At 37.2% G+C, this 13,362-nt stretch overlaps 2 protein-coding genes across 11 annotated transcripts in view; one reads left to right on the forward strand and one right to left on the reverse strand.

The window, feature by feature from the left end:
• LOC121318058 (acyl-CoA synthetase short-chain family member 3, mitochondrial-like) overlaps window positions 1-1,892 on the forward strand; it is a 41,174-nt gene extending 39,282 nt beyond the window's left edge. For all 4 annotated transcript variants that reach the window (XM_041254306.1, XM_041254307.1, XM_041254304.1 and 1 more), the window contains 2 exons: window positions 891-1,066; window positions 1,340-1,892. In XM_041254306.1, coding sequence (XP_041110240.1) covers window positions 891-1,066; window positions 1,340-1,408 — 245 coding nt within the window. In that variant the 3' untranslated portion in view covers window positions 1,409-1,892. The remainder of the gene's footprint in view (window positions 1-890; window positions 1,067-1,339) is intronic.
• Window positions 1,893-2,680: 788 nt separating this feature from the next.
• LOC121318059 (liprin-alpha-2) overlaps window positions 2,681-13,362 on the reverse strand; it is a 193,731-nt gene continuing 183,049 nt past the window's right edge. For 2 of the 7 annotated variants that reach the window (XM_041254309.1, XM_041254308.1), the window contains exons 24-32: window positions 11,905-11,934; window positions 10,924-11,099; window positions 9,958-10,055; window positions 8,967-9,142; window positions 8,091-8,159; window positions 6,724-6,883; window positions 5,944-6,000; window positions 5,019-5,109; window positions 2,683-4,247 (exon numbers count right to left, since the gene is read on the reverse strand). In XM_041254309.1, coding sequence (XP_041110243.1) covers window positions 5,051-5,109; window positions 5,944-6,000; window positions 6,724-6,883; window positions 8,091-8,159; window positions 8,967-9,142; window positions 9,958-10,055; window positions 10,924-11,099; window positions 11,905-11,934 — 825 coding nt within the window. In that variant the 3' untranslated portion in view covers window positions 2,683-4,247; window positions 5,019-5,050. Of the gene's footprint in view, window positions 4,248-5,018; window positions 5,110-5,943; window positions 6,001-6,723; window positions 6,884-8,090; window positions 8,160-8,966; window positions 9,143-9,957; window positions 10,056-10,923; window positions 11,100-11,904; window positions 11,935-13,362 lie in introns of all 7 variants that reach the window. The other 5 variants (XM_041254312.1, XM_041254310.1, XM_041254314.1 and 2 more) reach the window with 4 other exon arrangements.

Below are 13,362 nucleotides of genomic sequence, written 5' to 3' on the forward strand. Positions count from 1 at the left end.
TAAGTATGATGTTTCTTTCATCTGCTGCAGTAAGTTTCCTTGGCCAACCACTGCATCTACGGTCCTCAGTGTTGCCCGTTTCTTTGTGCTTCTTCAAAAGAGCTTGGACAGCACATCAGGAAACCCCTGTCTGCCTTGAAATTTCTGCCTAGGAGAGACCTTGCTGATGCAGTATAACTACCTTGTGTCTTGTTGCTGTGCTCAGTCTTGCCATGGTGTATGACCTACACAGCTGTTTATGTTTCAGTTAATGATTGTGTTTCAACTTACATATTGAATTGATGATCATTAGCACCTGTTTGGTATAATTGTTTAATCACACACCTGACTATATGCCTACAAAATCCCTGACTTTGCAAGTGTACCTAGAAGACTTGATGCTGTTTTGAAGGCAAAGGGTGGTCACACCAAATATGGATTTGATGTAGATTTTTCTTCTGTTCACTCACTTTGTATTTAGTCAATTGATAAATATAAACTATTAACATGTCTATTTTTGAAAGCTTTCTTACTTTACAACATTTTTTCACACCTGCCTAAAACTTTTGCACAGTACTGTGTGTGTGTGTGTGTATATATATATATATATATATATTATATATAAAATATCAAAATCTATATATATACGTATACGTAATTTGTTATTTAACTCGGACCAGTTTTGACGTCAAAAACAGTACGCAGTATTTGTAGGAAAAACCACTGTTTTCACTGTGGACGTAATATGTACTTGACAATTCGTTTCACGGACGCCTCAATGGTCACGAGACCCACACTTGCAGTTTGAGATGTATGAATGTGTCACAGACTTTAACCCTTGCAGTGCACGCTGTATGCAATGTGCCTGGTTGCTGTTAAACACGGCTGTGAATGTACTTCTGCTACTGCAGGTGTGAACAAGGCAGAAGACGCCCTTGTGGCTGAGATAGTCGCTCTCGTCAGAGGGAGTATTGGTCCAGTGGCAGCCTTCAGGAAGGCCATTTTCGTGAAGCGGTTGCCAAAGACTCGTTCCGGAAAGACACCTCGCTCCACGCTCTCCGCACTTGTGAATGGCAAGCCTTACAAGGTAATCTGGGGCTCTGGCAAGATCCGCTGAGCCAACGTTTTGTATTTTGCTGTAGTTTGTGTTCAGTTAGGTAACTTTGCTTCCCAGTGTCCAATACATTTGATGTTGAGAAAATAGGCATATAACAGGTATGAGAACATACCCAGGGCAGTAAAATGTTAATGACAGAATGATCCAGATAATGGTAGAACAAACTGGATTAAACTAGAACTTCGCATTTTAGAACAATGCAGTCATTGTCATTGTCACTGTTATTGTTGTATTTTCTTTCAGATAAGTCCTACGATTGAGGACCCAGTCGTGTTTGAAGAAATAGAAGAAGTCCTTCAGCAGAAACTGTGACTTGTGAATATCGAGCAATAATCTGAATTCTTTACTGCTGAGCAACAATTAAACGTACTGGTAACTACAGAATGAAGACATGCATTCCATGGAATATCTCAGAATATACAAATGTATTGCTGATTGCCTCTTTGCCTTCTGCCTCAATTAGAGGCTAGGCTTGATGGTCGTGTAATTACAAGGCTCTCTCTCCTGATTTTACAATAATTGTAATATCCAGCTTTTGATAGTACTTTTCTTTTTGTATGCTTTTCATTTATTAGAAACGTGGTATAAAGCACAGGGAGTTAATGTGGGTGTTTTTCTTTCTCGTTTTGTTTTTTAAACATTGCACCTAATACAAAGCTGTGTTTTCTGTTTTATTGTACAACTCCTGGCACAACTAATTTGTTTTAGGTTAGTTTCTTGTGTTGAAAGTCTCAACAGCGAAACTGATCAAGTTTACCCTTCAGTGCTGCTAAAATAAAGATTGTTGACAAAAATATTGTTGCATGTATTGTACAATGTTTCTGATCTTAATTGCAGTCTTTCACATGTTTTAAATCACTGACCTTTTCACAAATCCTGACAACTGCTTTTAGATGTATCTTGTATTGCACTACTGACAGTGGAGTGTTGACAGCAGGGTGAGAGACACAAGCAAAGAGAAAGCAAGTTCAGAACAGGGGCAGTCGTGCAAAACACCCTCGTGTTTGTCCGCTAGCTCATGCATTACACAAGATGGGCAGACAGAAATCTGATTCTTTTCATTTTCACGCACTTGTATTAAAGCAGATTATTTTCAACTGGAAGTGTTCCTGGTAATCCATGTTATACTTTCCCTGATTTTAGTATATTCTGCTAAACTGTGCACGAAATGTTGTCACCAGAAGTTGAGTGCAAGTTCCCATGGTTAGTAATGTAAGTATTGAGATGCATTCTAGACAGTCGACTGCTTATTAAGTAGTACTGCCTGTAAATATTGTTTGATAGCCTTTTTAAACTGTAAAAATAAATTTAACAGAATCTTTTAAGGAACATTGTAAGAAATGCTAAAGCTGCTTTAAAAAATATTTTTTCTTTTATCTTAGTAAAGAAGGTTAACTGTTAAAAATCTACCAGAAGACAATTCAAGTCTCTATTAAATATAGATGTGTGTTATATATAAAGACAAGTAAACAATCTTTTGTATGTATTTTTTATTTCTAAGAATGTTATATAAAAGGAGTTTTATACTAACAGTATATTTGGTATACTTCTGTCTTTACAAGATAAACCATGGTGAAAGCAGTGTTAATGTAACCACTGTACTGGTCTGAGATCCACTTTTCAGTGTCTTGTAGTGTTACCTCCAAGGTGGGGGAGGTGTTGTTTTTCACGTGACAATACTGTACAGCACTACATTTTTGCTTATTTGCCTCACATTTTTAAATCCTAGATTGAACACAAGATGGTTTTGACATTGTGGGTTAAGTGCGCCTCCCTATGGTAAATATTGTCACTGCAACTTTTTAAACAGCAAGCTGTGTGAGGAATGCATTTCATGCAATTATTTTAATTTTATTATTGACAATGAAAAACTGTTTGATCATCATTATTTATTTATTTTTTTTACCAAAGAAAAAAGTCAACAATTTAAAATGGACACAAAATAAAACAAAAAGATTATCTGTACATGCAAACAAATAAACCAAAAAAATAAATAAAAAATTACAAAACTCCATCAGATCAAACTGCTTATAGAAATAACTAAAAGACAGGTCTTGCACTAAGATCAGGCAGCAATAAATCAGCAACTATCCAAGGGAGGTTATGCAAGAGGTCTTACTCTAAGAATCTCCTATAGAAGCAATTAAAGACTAAACAATTATTATTGCAACACCAAAAAAAGTCATAGTAAGCAATAGATTTTTTCTTTAAAATGTCTCAACTACTATATTTTATACACTCTCTTTACACACTGCTAGTTCTGTCTTTCAGTTATTTCATCTGATAAAGTGACTTCAGTAGGTTGAAGTCTATACAAAGGCCAGCTCAGCTGAAAGCAGGATGAATCTCTGATCCAGCCCATTATACTCTTGAATCACTCATTCTGACTGAAGGTTCTGGAACTCCAGTGACACTGGTCCTGAGTCACCTGACTCCATGGCATAGTCCAATGAGGGGGAACCCCATTGAAAACTGCTTGTAGTATCAGTAGCCTTCAGTGGTTTGCTGTGCGTTAAGTTTCCCCTCGAGTGTCTGGTTGTCCAACAGAGATGGGACACGAATCACAGCACTGTACACCACATGGCAGGATTTGCAGCTTGCGAAAATGAAATGGCACGTTGTGATTAGAAGCCCAATATAAACCTAAACAGTCTGTCTCAAAGGTCCTAACACTGCTAAACATGTAAACCTGGTCACAATGGGGGGGGGGGTCATGGAAAAAGGTACAAACAGCAGCATCTTTGAACATGAAAATGATGTCTGGATATTCACACAAACCCAATGTGTGTTTGTTTTTTTAATATAAAAACTGCCATATTTATATTAATTTACAGAGGACCTACACAGGTTTTTGTAAAAGAAATACATACACAGTACATACGCTCAACTAGTATGTTACAAGAAAACAGTACAAACTGCAACATATTTGACAGCTCTGTAGATATTATTTTTAGCACCTCTACTTGGTGCTCAGTTGCACAGACTTGGCTGTAATAAACAGCGTGGTGTTCTATCTTGGAGCGCTGCTCAGCAGGGCACCATGTGAGACCTGCAGGTTTACTCTCGCTGATGTTGGTCAGGTAAAGGGAGCTCATCAGGGATCCTCATCACAGAAGGTACATGGGTACCAGAAGCACTGATATACTGAAACCTATCAAAAAACACATGATGTTACAACTAACTACTGTCACACTATTTAATTATAACACTTAAAAAAAAAAAAAAAAATAAATAAATAGTTCTTTCTTTCTTTTTTTACTGATATGTCAATCTGTCCTTGCTGTGCTAGCCATGTACAAAATTAAGACCACTATGTTTCTATAATTATTACGTTTTAAGCCAGTTACCCCCACTGGAAATGACAGTAGATGAAACATGTCTTTGTGATTATATTGAGGATATGTGGCACACTAATAAGTCTGAGCATTGCACCATTATTATTATTATTATTATTATTATTATTATTATTATTATTATTATTATTATTATTATTATTATTTTAAATCAAACCTATACACTCTTCTATGAAGAATCCGGGTTTGTTTGTTTTATGACATATTGGGTCTCTTGGTGATGCAGTAACAAATCTATTCTTAGCCTCTGCCAAGCACTTTTTTTTTTTTCACGGATGTCCGCTGTGACTCCTATCTCTTCAGATTTCTATCTCTTAGGTTTCATTGTTCTACCCCAGCTGTAGACGGCCTTGTGTAGAAATGAACATCTCCCGGGAGTCTTGTAAACATTTCTACACGGGGCAACTGGGCTGCCAGGCACTCCCCAGAAACGTTATGGGAACTTCTCTGTCTATAAACTTTTCTGCAACTTTGTCTCCTGTCTAAGATAATAATCTCTTGCATGCCAAACCTCAAATCATGTAATATATTTTTTTTTTAATTCCTTCAAAACCCAGTCTTGTACTCACAATCATTCAGCCATTTTCCTTCCATTAACAAATCAGCATGAATACGTCCTCACTGTTGAACTGTCCAACCTCTGCAGTGCTGATGAGGCAACTGAAAACAGAGAATTGACCATTAATTCAGGAGCTCTGCTACAGTTCTTTCAAGGGAGCTCAGTAATGGGCATCATTAAAAAGATGAACTTCCTTGTACATGACTTGCTTTTAAATAAAGATGCTCCTCTTTCTATTCCAGTTGACATTTCTCACAGTCAAAGCTTTTGTTTCAATGACTTATAAAAACAAGATATTACCAGTAAGTGGTGTCAGATAGCCACTGTTTACATTTTCAATACTCTTGTACATATTGTATATATTAAATACAGTTGGTTTTAGGGGCAAGCAGCTTAATTAATTCACTGTGCCTTTGCTCCAGGGGCGTGTGTTTTATTTGAGAAATTTCAACAGGAATACAATGATACATATTTTTCTTTAAAAATACATCAATTATGTGAGGACTTCATCTTTGTTTGGGCACACCACTACAATGAAATACACCACTTGTGATTTTGTAGTTAAAGGCGGTGGCTATTTATGGTGGTCTTTCCTGTTGGCAAAGATGGAAGGGTATTATAGGTTTCAATGACTTGACTGGAGAAGGAAATAATTCTTATTAATGTTAACAGTGGTACAAAACACAGCTGTGATTGCTTGGAGATCAAAAGTAGAAGTTGTGGTTCTTATGATCTAACTCCGGACTTCCTAGAACAAAACTCAGGAGTTTATTGGAACCTAGTCTTGACACACAGAGGATGAAAGGTACATAGAATGTGGAGGAGAGGAAAATGAAAGCCAAATGTAGAACCCAGTATAGCTCCAGAGATTAGGGGCTGAAATGTTTAGGTAGGACAGTGAGCCAGGAGTCCAGCACTGTTCATGTATTCCTGACCTTGAGACCAGTCCATTATCAAGTCTTCCGGACTGTCGTCCAACATCTCAAAGAGAACTAAAATTCAGCGGCAATCAAAAACAACAAAAAAAACAAAGTCACAGTCAGCAAACTTGTTCAACAGTCGCCTGCAGGGGAATCGTGTGGCGTAACAGCTGAGAAGTGCTTCCTAAATTACTCTGCAATTGGGTACATGGTGTCCATCTGCTGCATTTAGGTGTGACTACAGCCACCAGAATCACAAAAACCTTATCAACATAGTGCTCTCCTGCCCAACCTAAGGCTTTAAGGTTTCTTACTTTGGAAAGTTAATACAACATGTGCTGTATTGGAGCTTTTGACTTTTTTTTTTTTTTTTTTTAACTTGTAAAGATATACATTAACTATGGCCCACGTGCTGTTGGTATACTATTGACTTGTACTATTCCATATGAGAACATATATCGCTGCTTAAAGTTGACTTGACAAACAGATTGCACTTAGGTGAAAATACCTTTACAATGTATATTTTTATTTGAGTCAGTACATCTTTTTAAAGCAAGACCTTTACCGGGGCTTCTTATTTCAGGCTGTTGTTCAATCAGTGGTGGTGATTGTAAAATATTAAATCCTCAGATTAGTGCCTTAGGGATTTAAAGCAGGTATTTCTAACACTATTGCGTTTGAAACGGGTGTTAACTAATGTCAACACAGCACTGTAGTTCACCACTTGAAACCTGCGGAGGCTGATCTTCTCCCCTCCAGGCTGTATCCACAAGGGTCCTTTCTCAACGCACCCACCTTCAGATGACATGTTGCGTGACTGCCCCGATGTGGTGGTCAGTCTGAACCCTGCTGGCAGAGTTTCGGAGGAGCCTGGCATCATGCTGATTCCATGGATGTCCCGTGGATGGAACTGTCTTCTCCAGGAAGGTCCTCCTCTGAAGTTTTTGTCATCATTCTGCAGAAAATGCAAGTTATTGTTTTTTATGGATTGTTTTGGTCATGGCTGTTGGATTTTTTTCCTGCAGTTTCTTTTTTCTCCCCACATTCCAGTGTGCTTGTAGGGAGAGAAAGCAACATGCAAGATGGAGTTTGGCACAGGTGGCGCTAGTGTGTCAGTTTAATCTCAAATGAAATAATATATATTTTTTTACACATTTAAATTAAAAATGTACTATTTAAACATCAGATTTTTCTGTGCTAACTTACTGCTGCTGCTTCAGGTATGTTTCTTACAGTTATTTAGGGTAACCATGAGGACTAAAACTACAAAAATAAAACATGTCTGAAACCGTTAGGCCATTGAGTTTATTCAATTGAGAATAACAGGTGCATCTACTAACTTATCATGGTGCACCTGCTACTACATGCCCAGAAAGCAAATACGCTTATTGTAGCAAAAAATGTTTTACTTACCACCAAACTCTGGGATAGATCAGTTATCCAAAGCAATTCATAATGTGCCAAAAAAGTACTGAAAGTTATTTCAAGTGATCTGGGATGATAAGTAATAGCACAGCAAGGTCCAATACATCTTACAGGTATTGTGTTACTGTGTGACAGACAGACAGAATGATTCTTAATGATTCATCTCATGGGCACTCACTTTGGACTGGTGACCATGTTTGTATATTGTGTGTGTACTTAATACTGTGTTTATTGTTTTGGGACTGAAGCCCTGGGTTAAACTGTGTAGTACACAGCCTTGTGTACTACCATTCATTATTATTTACCGTTATCAAGTGACTTCAGTGGAATATAAATAAAACACCATTGCACCTGGATTATCATTGTCTGTCTGGTACAGACTCTCTACATTTTAAAGTGCAAATACAACTTAGTGTCCAAATTATTTCAACTGCTTTTCATAGTCACAGCATGAAGAACATAGCACTTCATGCTGTGACTATGGAAACCAGTTGAAAAAAGCAATTAAAAGACTGACACTGTCACGACACAAGACTTGAGTTGTCAGATCTAATCTCAGTCCCTTGTCTTCAAAAAGCATTTGTCCCTGTAACTGTCTGACCTTCTTTCATGATGAATAATATTATTGAATTATTCATGTTACTGCTCTATTGTGTGATCATGATGTATTCTCTTTAAGCTAGTGATCGAGAGAAAAACACCTTGGAAGCAGCAAGTCCTGAACAGTTTATACTTACTTCATCAAGTCTTCTCTCTGTTCCGAGCGCCAGAAGATTGTTGTACTCTCTCTCCAGAAGTTGTCGTGCCTGTTTATATATATATATATATATATATATATATATATATATATATAATATTATACGAACAAAGGATGCTTGAAGAGACGACTCTGTGACCAAAAAATGCAGAGCCCTGTCTGCTACAAGTATGAACTTCCTTTGACCAGTGAAGCTGCTGAATAATCTTCCTGTTAGACAGAACCCCAAGTAAAATGGCAGATTTAAATGGAAGCTGTTCTAAGATCTGCCTCTGTTTAGATCAATTGAATACACCCTAATCTTTATATAAAAAAGAAAAAAAGAATATTCAACGGGATAAACTTGTTAAGATGAAGGAGCCTCATTTACAAGGGTGCGAAGAAAGCTTAAAAAAGCGGAAGCTTCAAAGCTGAATCAGTCATGTTACACTTGTCATCATAAGAGCAAACACAATTAAAATATACTTCTTGGTTGAAGATAATTTCATAACTACAGCAGTTTCAAAGGACCTGAGTTTGGTATTTATTTAAATCATCCTGGTGTCTCTCTGCCTGCTCACCACAGATTCCAATAACTTGTTGCTGGTACAATAGCACTCATACAGAACTAATGAGCTTTTTGGTTTCAACTCAGCCCTCACTGGCCAAACTGAATCCACTACACAGTGGGCAAGACTGTAGTCCCCTCCGGGGCAGGCCCAAGTCATGCTCTCTGACAATGACTTTGTGTTTCCTGACCTGTGGTATAATGTAATATTGTCCCCTGCAATGTTCTAATTATTTTACATACAGTAATTCCCTTTCCTGAGTTAAAACAAATGTAACTCTGCATATTGCTCTTTCAGCTGTGACTCACCTGAGTGTTCTGGTTTGGGATCTGTAGTAACAGCGCTAGACTACTGTAGTCAAAATTGTCATCCAAGGCAACCAGAGACCCATGGACTCCACTTTCTAACAAGATGTTTGCATAATCCCGTAGTCCAATACTCTGTACCCAGCGAAGCACACGGTCATTGCTCCACACTAACACATCTGTGAAACAAATGAGAATACATTGCAATTTAAACAGAGTGTAACCAAACCAGAGTATCACTGAGCAGCAGAGCAGACCATTATACTGGCGGTTCAGCCAGTCATTCATACCTATTAATGTAACGATGTACACTTTTTATCCATCATCATTGTACTTTCTGGTGATAAGCAGTCACAAAGTAATAACGGGAGGGAACAGTGCTTATCGTTTGTCTTTTTTTGTTGTTGTGTTTTTTTCAGTTAGTAATACATGTGCATGAATTGGCTTCATTTGGTTACATATTTTGTATATGCACAGTGGAAATGTAAACTCTAATTTAAAAAAAAATATAGTACAGTAAAACCTGTCTAATCCAGCCCCTCTACATATCGGCATTCTGTATAATTCAGCATGATGATCCCTATTGAAATTAATTTTCTGCCTAAAATCCAATGTAAACCTGACTGTGCAATCTGGCACTAGGTTATGTGATTTTTCTTTTCTAAGTTTAAAACTATTAGAATTATTATGCTGAATGGTACAGATGTGGAACAGCAAATAAATGACTACATGTTCACACAACAAGCTGTCTCATGAATAAAATATATATATATTTTTTTAAAATTACAGAATTTCTAACCCAGCACCCTGTCTAATCCGCAACATGTCAGATCGGACAGGTTTTACTGTATTGCTAATATCTAGTGCTCATGAGCATATCCAGCATGTACGTTTAATATGGTGCACATTGCATTCCGAGATCATCGGTCATTTTGTAAAAGAACGTTGTTTTTTGGAAATCTGACACAGTACTTGGGAGTAGTCCTAAACATACCTTTCAGTTCATGTTGACTGCATTCTCTCCTCCTTTCCAGTTCTTTCCTGTCATAATTGAGTTTCTTTAGGCACATGATCCCGTACTGCAGACTTGTCCTGAAAAATAATGAGATCAAATGTATTATCAAGGAGTGTGTTATTGTGGCAAATGGCTAGTCCTCTTTCAGGGATGATGGATCTGAAGAATCCTTAAAGATACAGTAAGTTGCTTATTATTTATTGGTGACATTTTGAGCTTAAAAATCTAATCTTTGCAAGGTTCAAGAAACAGCTGGATTAAAGTGTTAAAGTTGTTAATAACTTTTAATACATGGTATGATGACACATGGAAAGTACTGTCAATGTCTGGACACATTAGTAATATCAATGCACCTCCACACACCTCTGTAGCCAAATCTTAAACCATTCCAGAGATTTGTTTGAATTGAGATATTTCTCTACGAAATGCATTTACAGTTTATAAATCAGTGTCCATTTATTCAGCAGATATCAGGCAACCAAGAAAAAATACATTGACATTGGGTAAGAAAAGAGGGGAAATACAGCATAAAAAAGCTACACCTTTAAACCTTTATTAATCATTTTTACAGGACAGCAACAGTAATGGAGTAAGAACATTAAAGAATACAGCTGTGTATTAACATTGACAATAACTGATAAAGCTGAAACTTTAATAGCCAAATGCACATTTAAACAGTTTTATATAACTACAGTACATTGTAAATGCTTCTTGTTTTGTAAGTCCTTCAATTTTCTTCAGTCTTCTAAAAATACAATACAAAAAATAAAGTTTCATATTGCTTAGATCACCACTGTAAACTGCCCTCAGCTGGTTCTTCGTGGGTAAATAAAGAATGTAACTGATGATGTCAGGCTGTATTGGCCCTGTGTATAATAAGGGACCTGATCAGTTCCAGGATGTGCTATTGAAATTCCAGTCAAAGAGATGGAGAAGAAAACTTACCTGTGGAAGCTGTCCACCATTTTAAGATGGACTCTGAGGTCCTTCTTGGTCAGGTGGTCCAGCATTCTGGCGTCCACGAGGCACTCCATGAAGTAACTGCGGTACTGAGGTAATCCCAGGCTTGGGAGCCACTCATTTCCAATCCATTCATGATTCATATCACCATAGGCCAGTGTCTGCAACGATATAGCACCCGATTGGTATAACTGTCACCCTGACAGGGCATGAACTACAGGGAGACTATTCTGGTTGCTTTCAAGGTTACTACTACTGTACTGCACATATAAACTACCATACGCATCTAAAAACTGCCCTAAAGCTGTATTAATAACACACTACCACCAGCCTTGGTCTCAGGGACCTTCTATTCAATAGGCACACACAATTAGCCTCTAACCTTGGTGTAATCCAGTATTAGACTTGGGCATAAAGGGAGAATGATTTCAATCTTCGGTGCTCGGGTTCCCTTACCTTTCCCTGTAATGCTCTCCAATAATAATAATAATAATAATAATAATAATAATAATAATAAAAAAAAACTGTTGAAATCTTCAGCTCCAGCAAGGGATGTCACATTACACCTCCCACTCACAACTCGTGCTAAAAAATGCTTGCAGTTAGAAACATGGGAGCTGATGAAATGCAGCTTGCGAACTCTCTCACCTCAGAACAATCATTTATAGCTGAGGTTTAAAATTGCATGTATAAAAGACACAAACTCAGCTCTTGTTTTATGCAATGAGGCGAACAGCTTGTGGGTTGTCATGGACATAAATACAAACTCATAAACATGCACGATTCATCATAAAGCGTGAATCTAACACTGTATTATTACTTAGGGACAGAAGAAAATGACATTTCTACCACTAAAATACGCTTTTCATAAACAGAATGCAAGCTCTTGTGTTAAAAATTACTTTCGATGTCGAAGAAACAGCACACACACACACACACACACACACACACATATAAATTTCATACCTGTGCCCAGCTGCCTTCCTCTGACTCCTTCTGTAGTGTCAGAAAGGAAAGGATTAGAAATAGTCAGTAAGCAAACAAATAGATACATAAACAAATGCATCAGGTAGTCAGTGGTATTAACACACTTGCAAAATACAACCTGTACACTGTGCTTACGCAAGCATCACTTCAAACTACAGGCAGCAAGGACTTCAAAACAACAGTATTAAGCAAAGATATATGTGATGAGCTTGCTTGTCTCACTTCTCAGCAATTTCAAAAATACCATATTCTTAATCATACTAGGAATGATTTGGGTCCCAACTTTTACTTTTGAAGAAAAAGTAAGTCATTTTACAATCATTTGACAGTGAAAGAAAGGGCATCTCTGAAACCATACTTGCTCTAAATGGAAAGCATTTGTACTATAGCATTCAAAAATAAAACCTTTGTCAGGAGTAATAGCCTGTGTACAGTAATACATGCATGATTCATAGTGCGGCAAGTTATAAATTTTTTTTTTTTTTTTTTTTTTTTAACGATAACTGCCTTACCATAGTGGCTAAAGGGTTTTTTCATGTGTTAAAGTTTTTTTTTCCTTTCTTAAATCTGTGTAAAACAGAGGTGATGCTTTAGCAGTGCGCCTCGGTACAGTGCTCCTTCATTATAAGGGGGTCCTTTATACCACATTACCATTTTTAAGGTGGTATACTCCACAGTTCCATTCCACTGCCACTTGCAGAACACAACATTCACTGCAGCATGGGCCCTGATTACAGTGTTATAGGGATAGCACAGTAAAAGCAACACGGTGAGTATTCCGCCTTAACTGATTAAAAAAATAAATAAAAAACATAATTAAAAAAATATAAGCACTGCGAGTTTTGTTACAGTATTAATGAACCCATTTCACAAGCTAGGAGTTTTGTGCTAGAAAATGATTGTGAAAGAAAACAGTTTCAAACGATTCAGTGAGCAGAAATAATAGAATAAAATAAGCCTTTGCGTTCAATGATGGTAATTATGAAAAGAACTAAAAAAAAACACCATAATGCATACAAACAAACCAAAAAAAAACATTTTGCGCTGTATGTTGTGCCATTTGTCTTAGTTAAGTTATATACTTCACAGCATTTTTAAATTCTACTCTCCATGCTTCTAAAGCTTCTATAGTAAGCCATTAAACCAACCAGACTGCACCTTCCCCATGTTTGTTTCTTGTAAATATGCCAGGGGCCAATCAAGACTCCCATCCTATACAACCCTGATCTATTGATTCAACAATTACTGTAAACTCATACATACCGTACACACAGCATTTTTAAAGAGGCTGAATGGTACTAACCCTATGGAAACAGTTACAGGAACTGCGAAAGCCATGACTGATTATAATGTGGACTCCCAAGCTTGCTAACTATACACTGATAATTGGGGCTTATGGAGCTCCTGGTAAAACCCACAATGGACCAAAGGGCTTTA

The sequence above is a fragment of the Polyodon spathula genome, chromosome 7, assembly GCF_017654505.1.
Source record: "Polyodon spathula isolate WHYD16114869_AA chromosome 7, ASM1765450v1, whole genome shotgun sequence".
NCBI lineage: Eukaryota > Metazoa > Chordata > Actinopteri > Acipenseriformes > Polyodontidae > Polyodon > Polyodon spathula.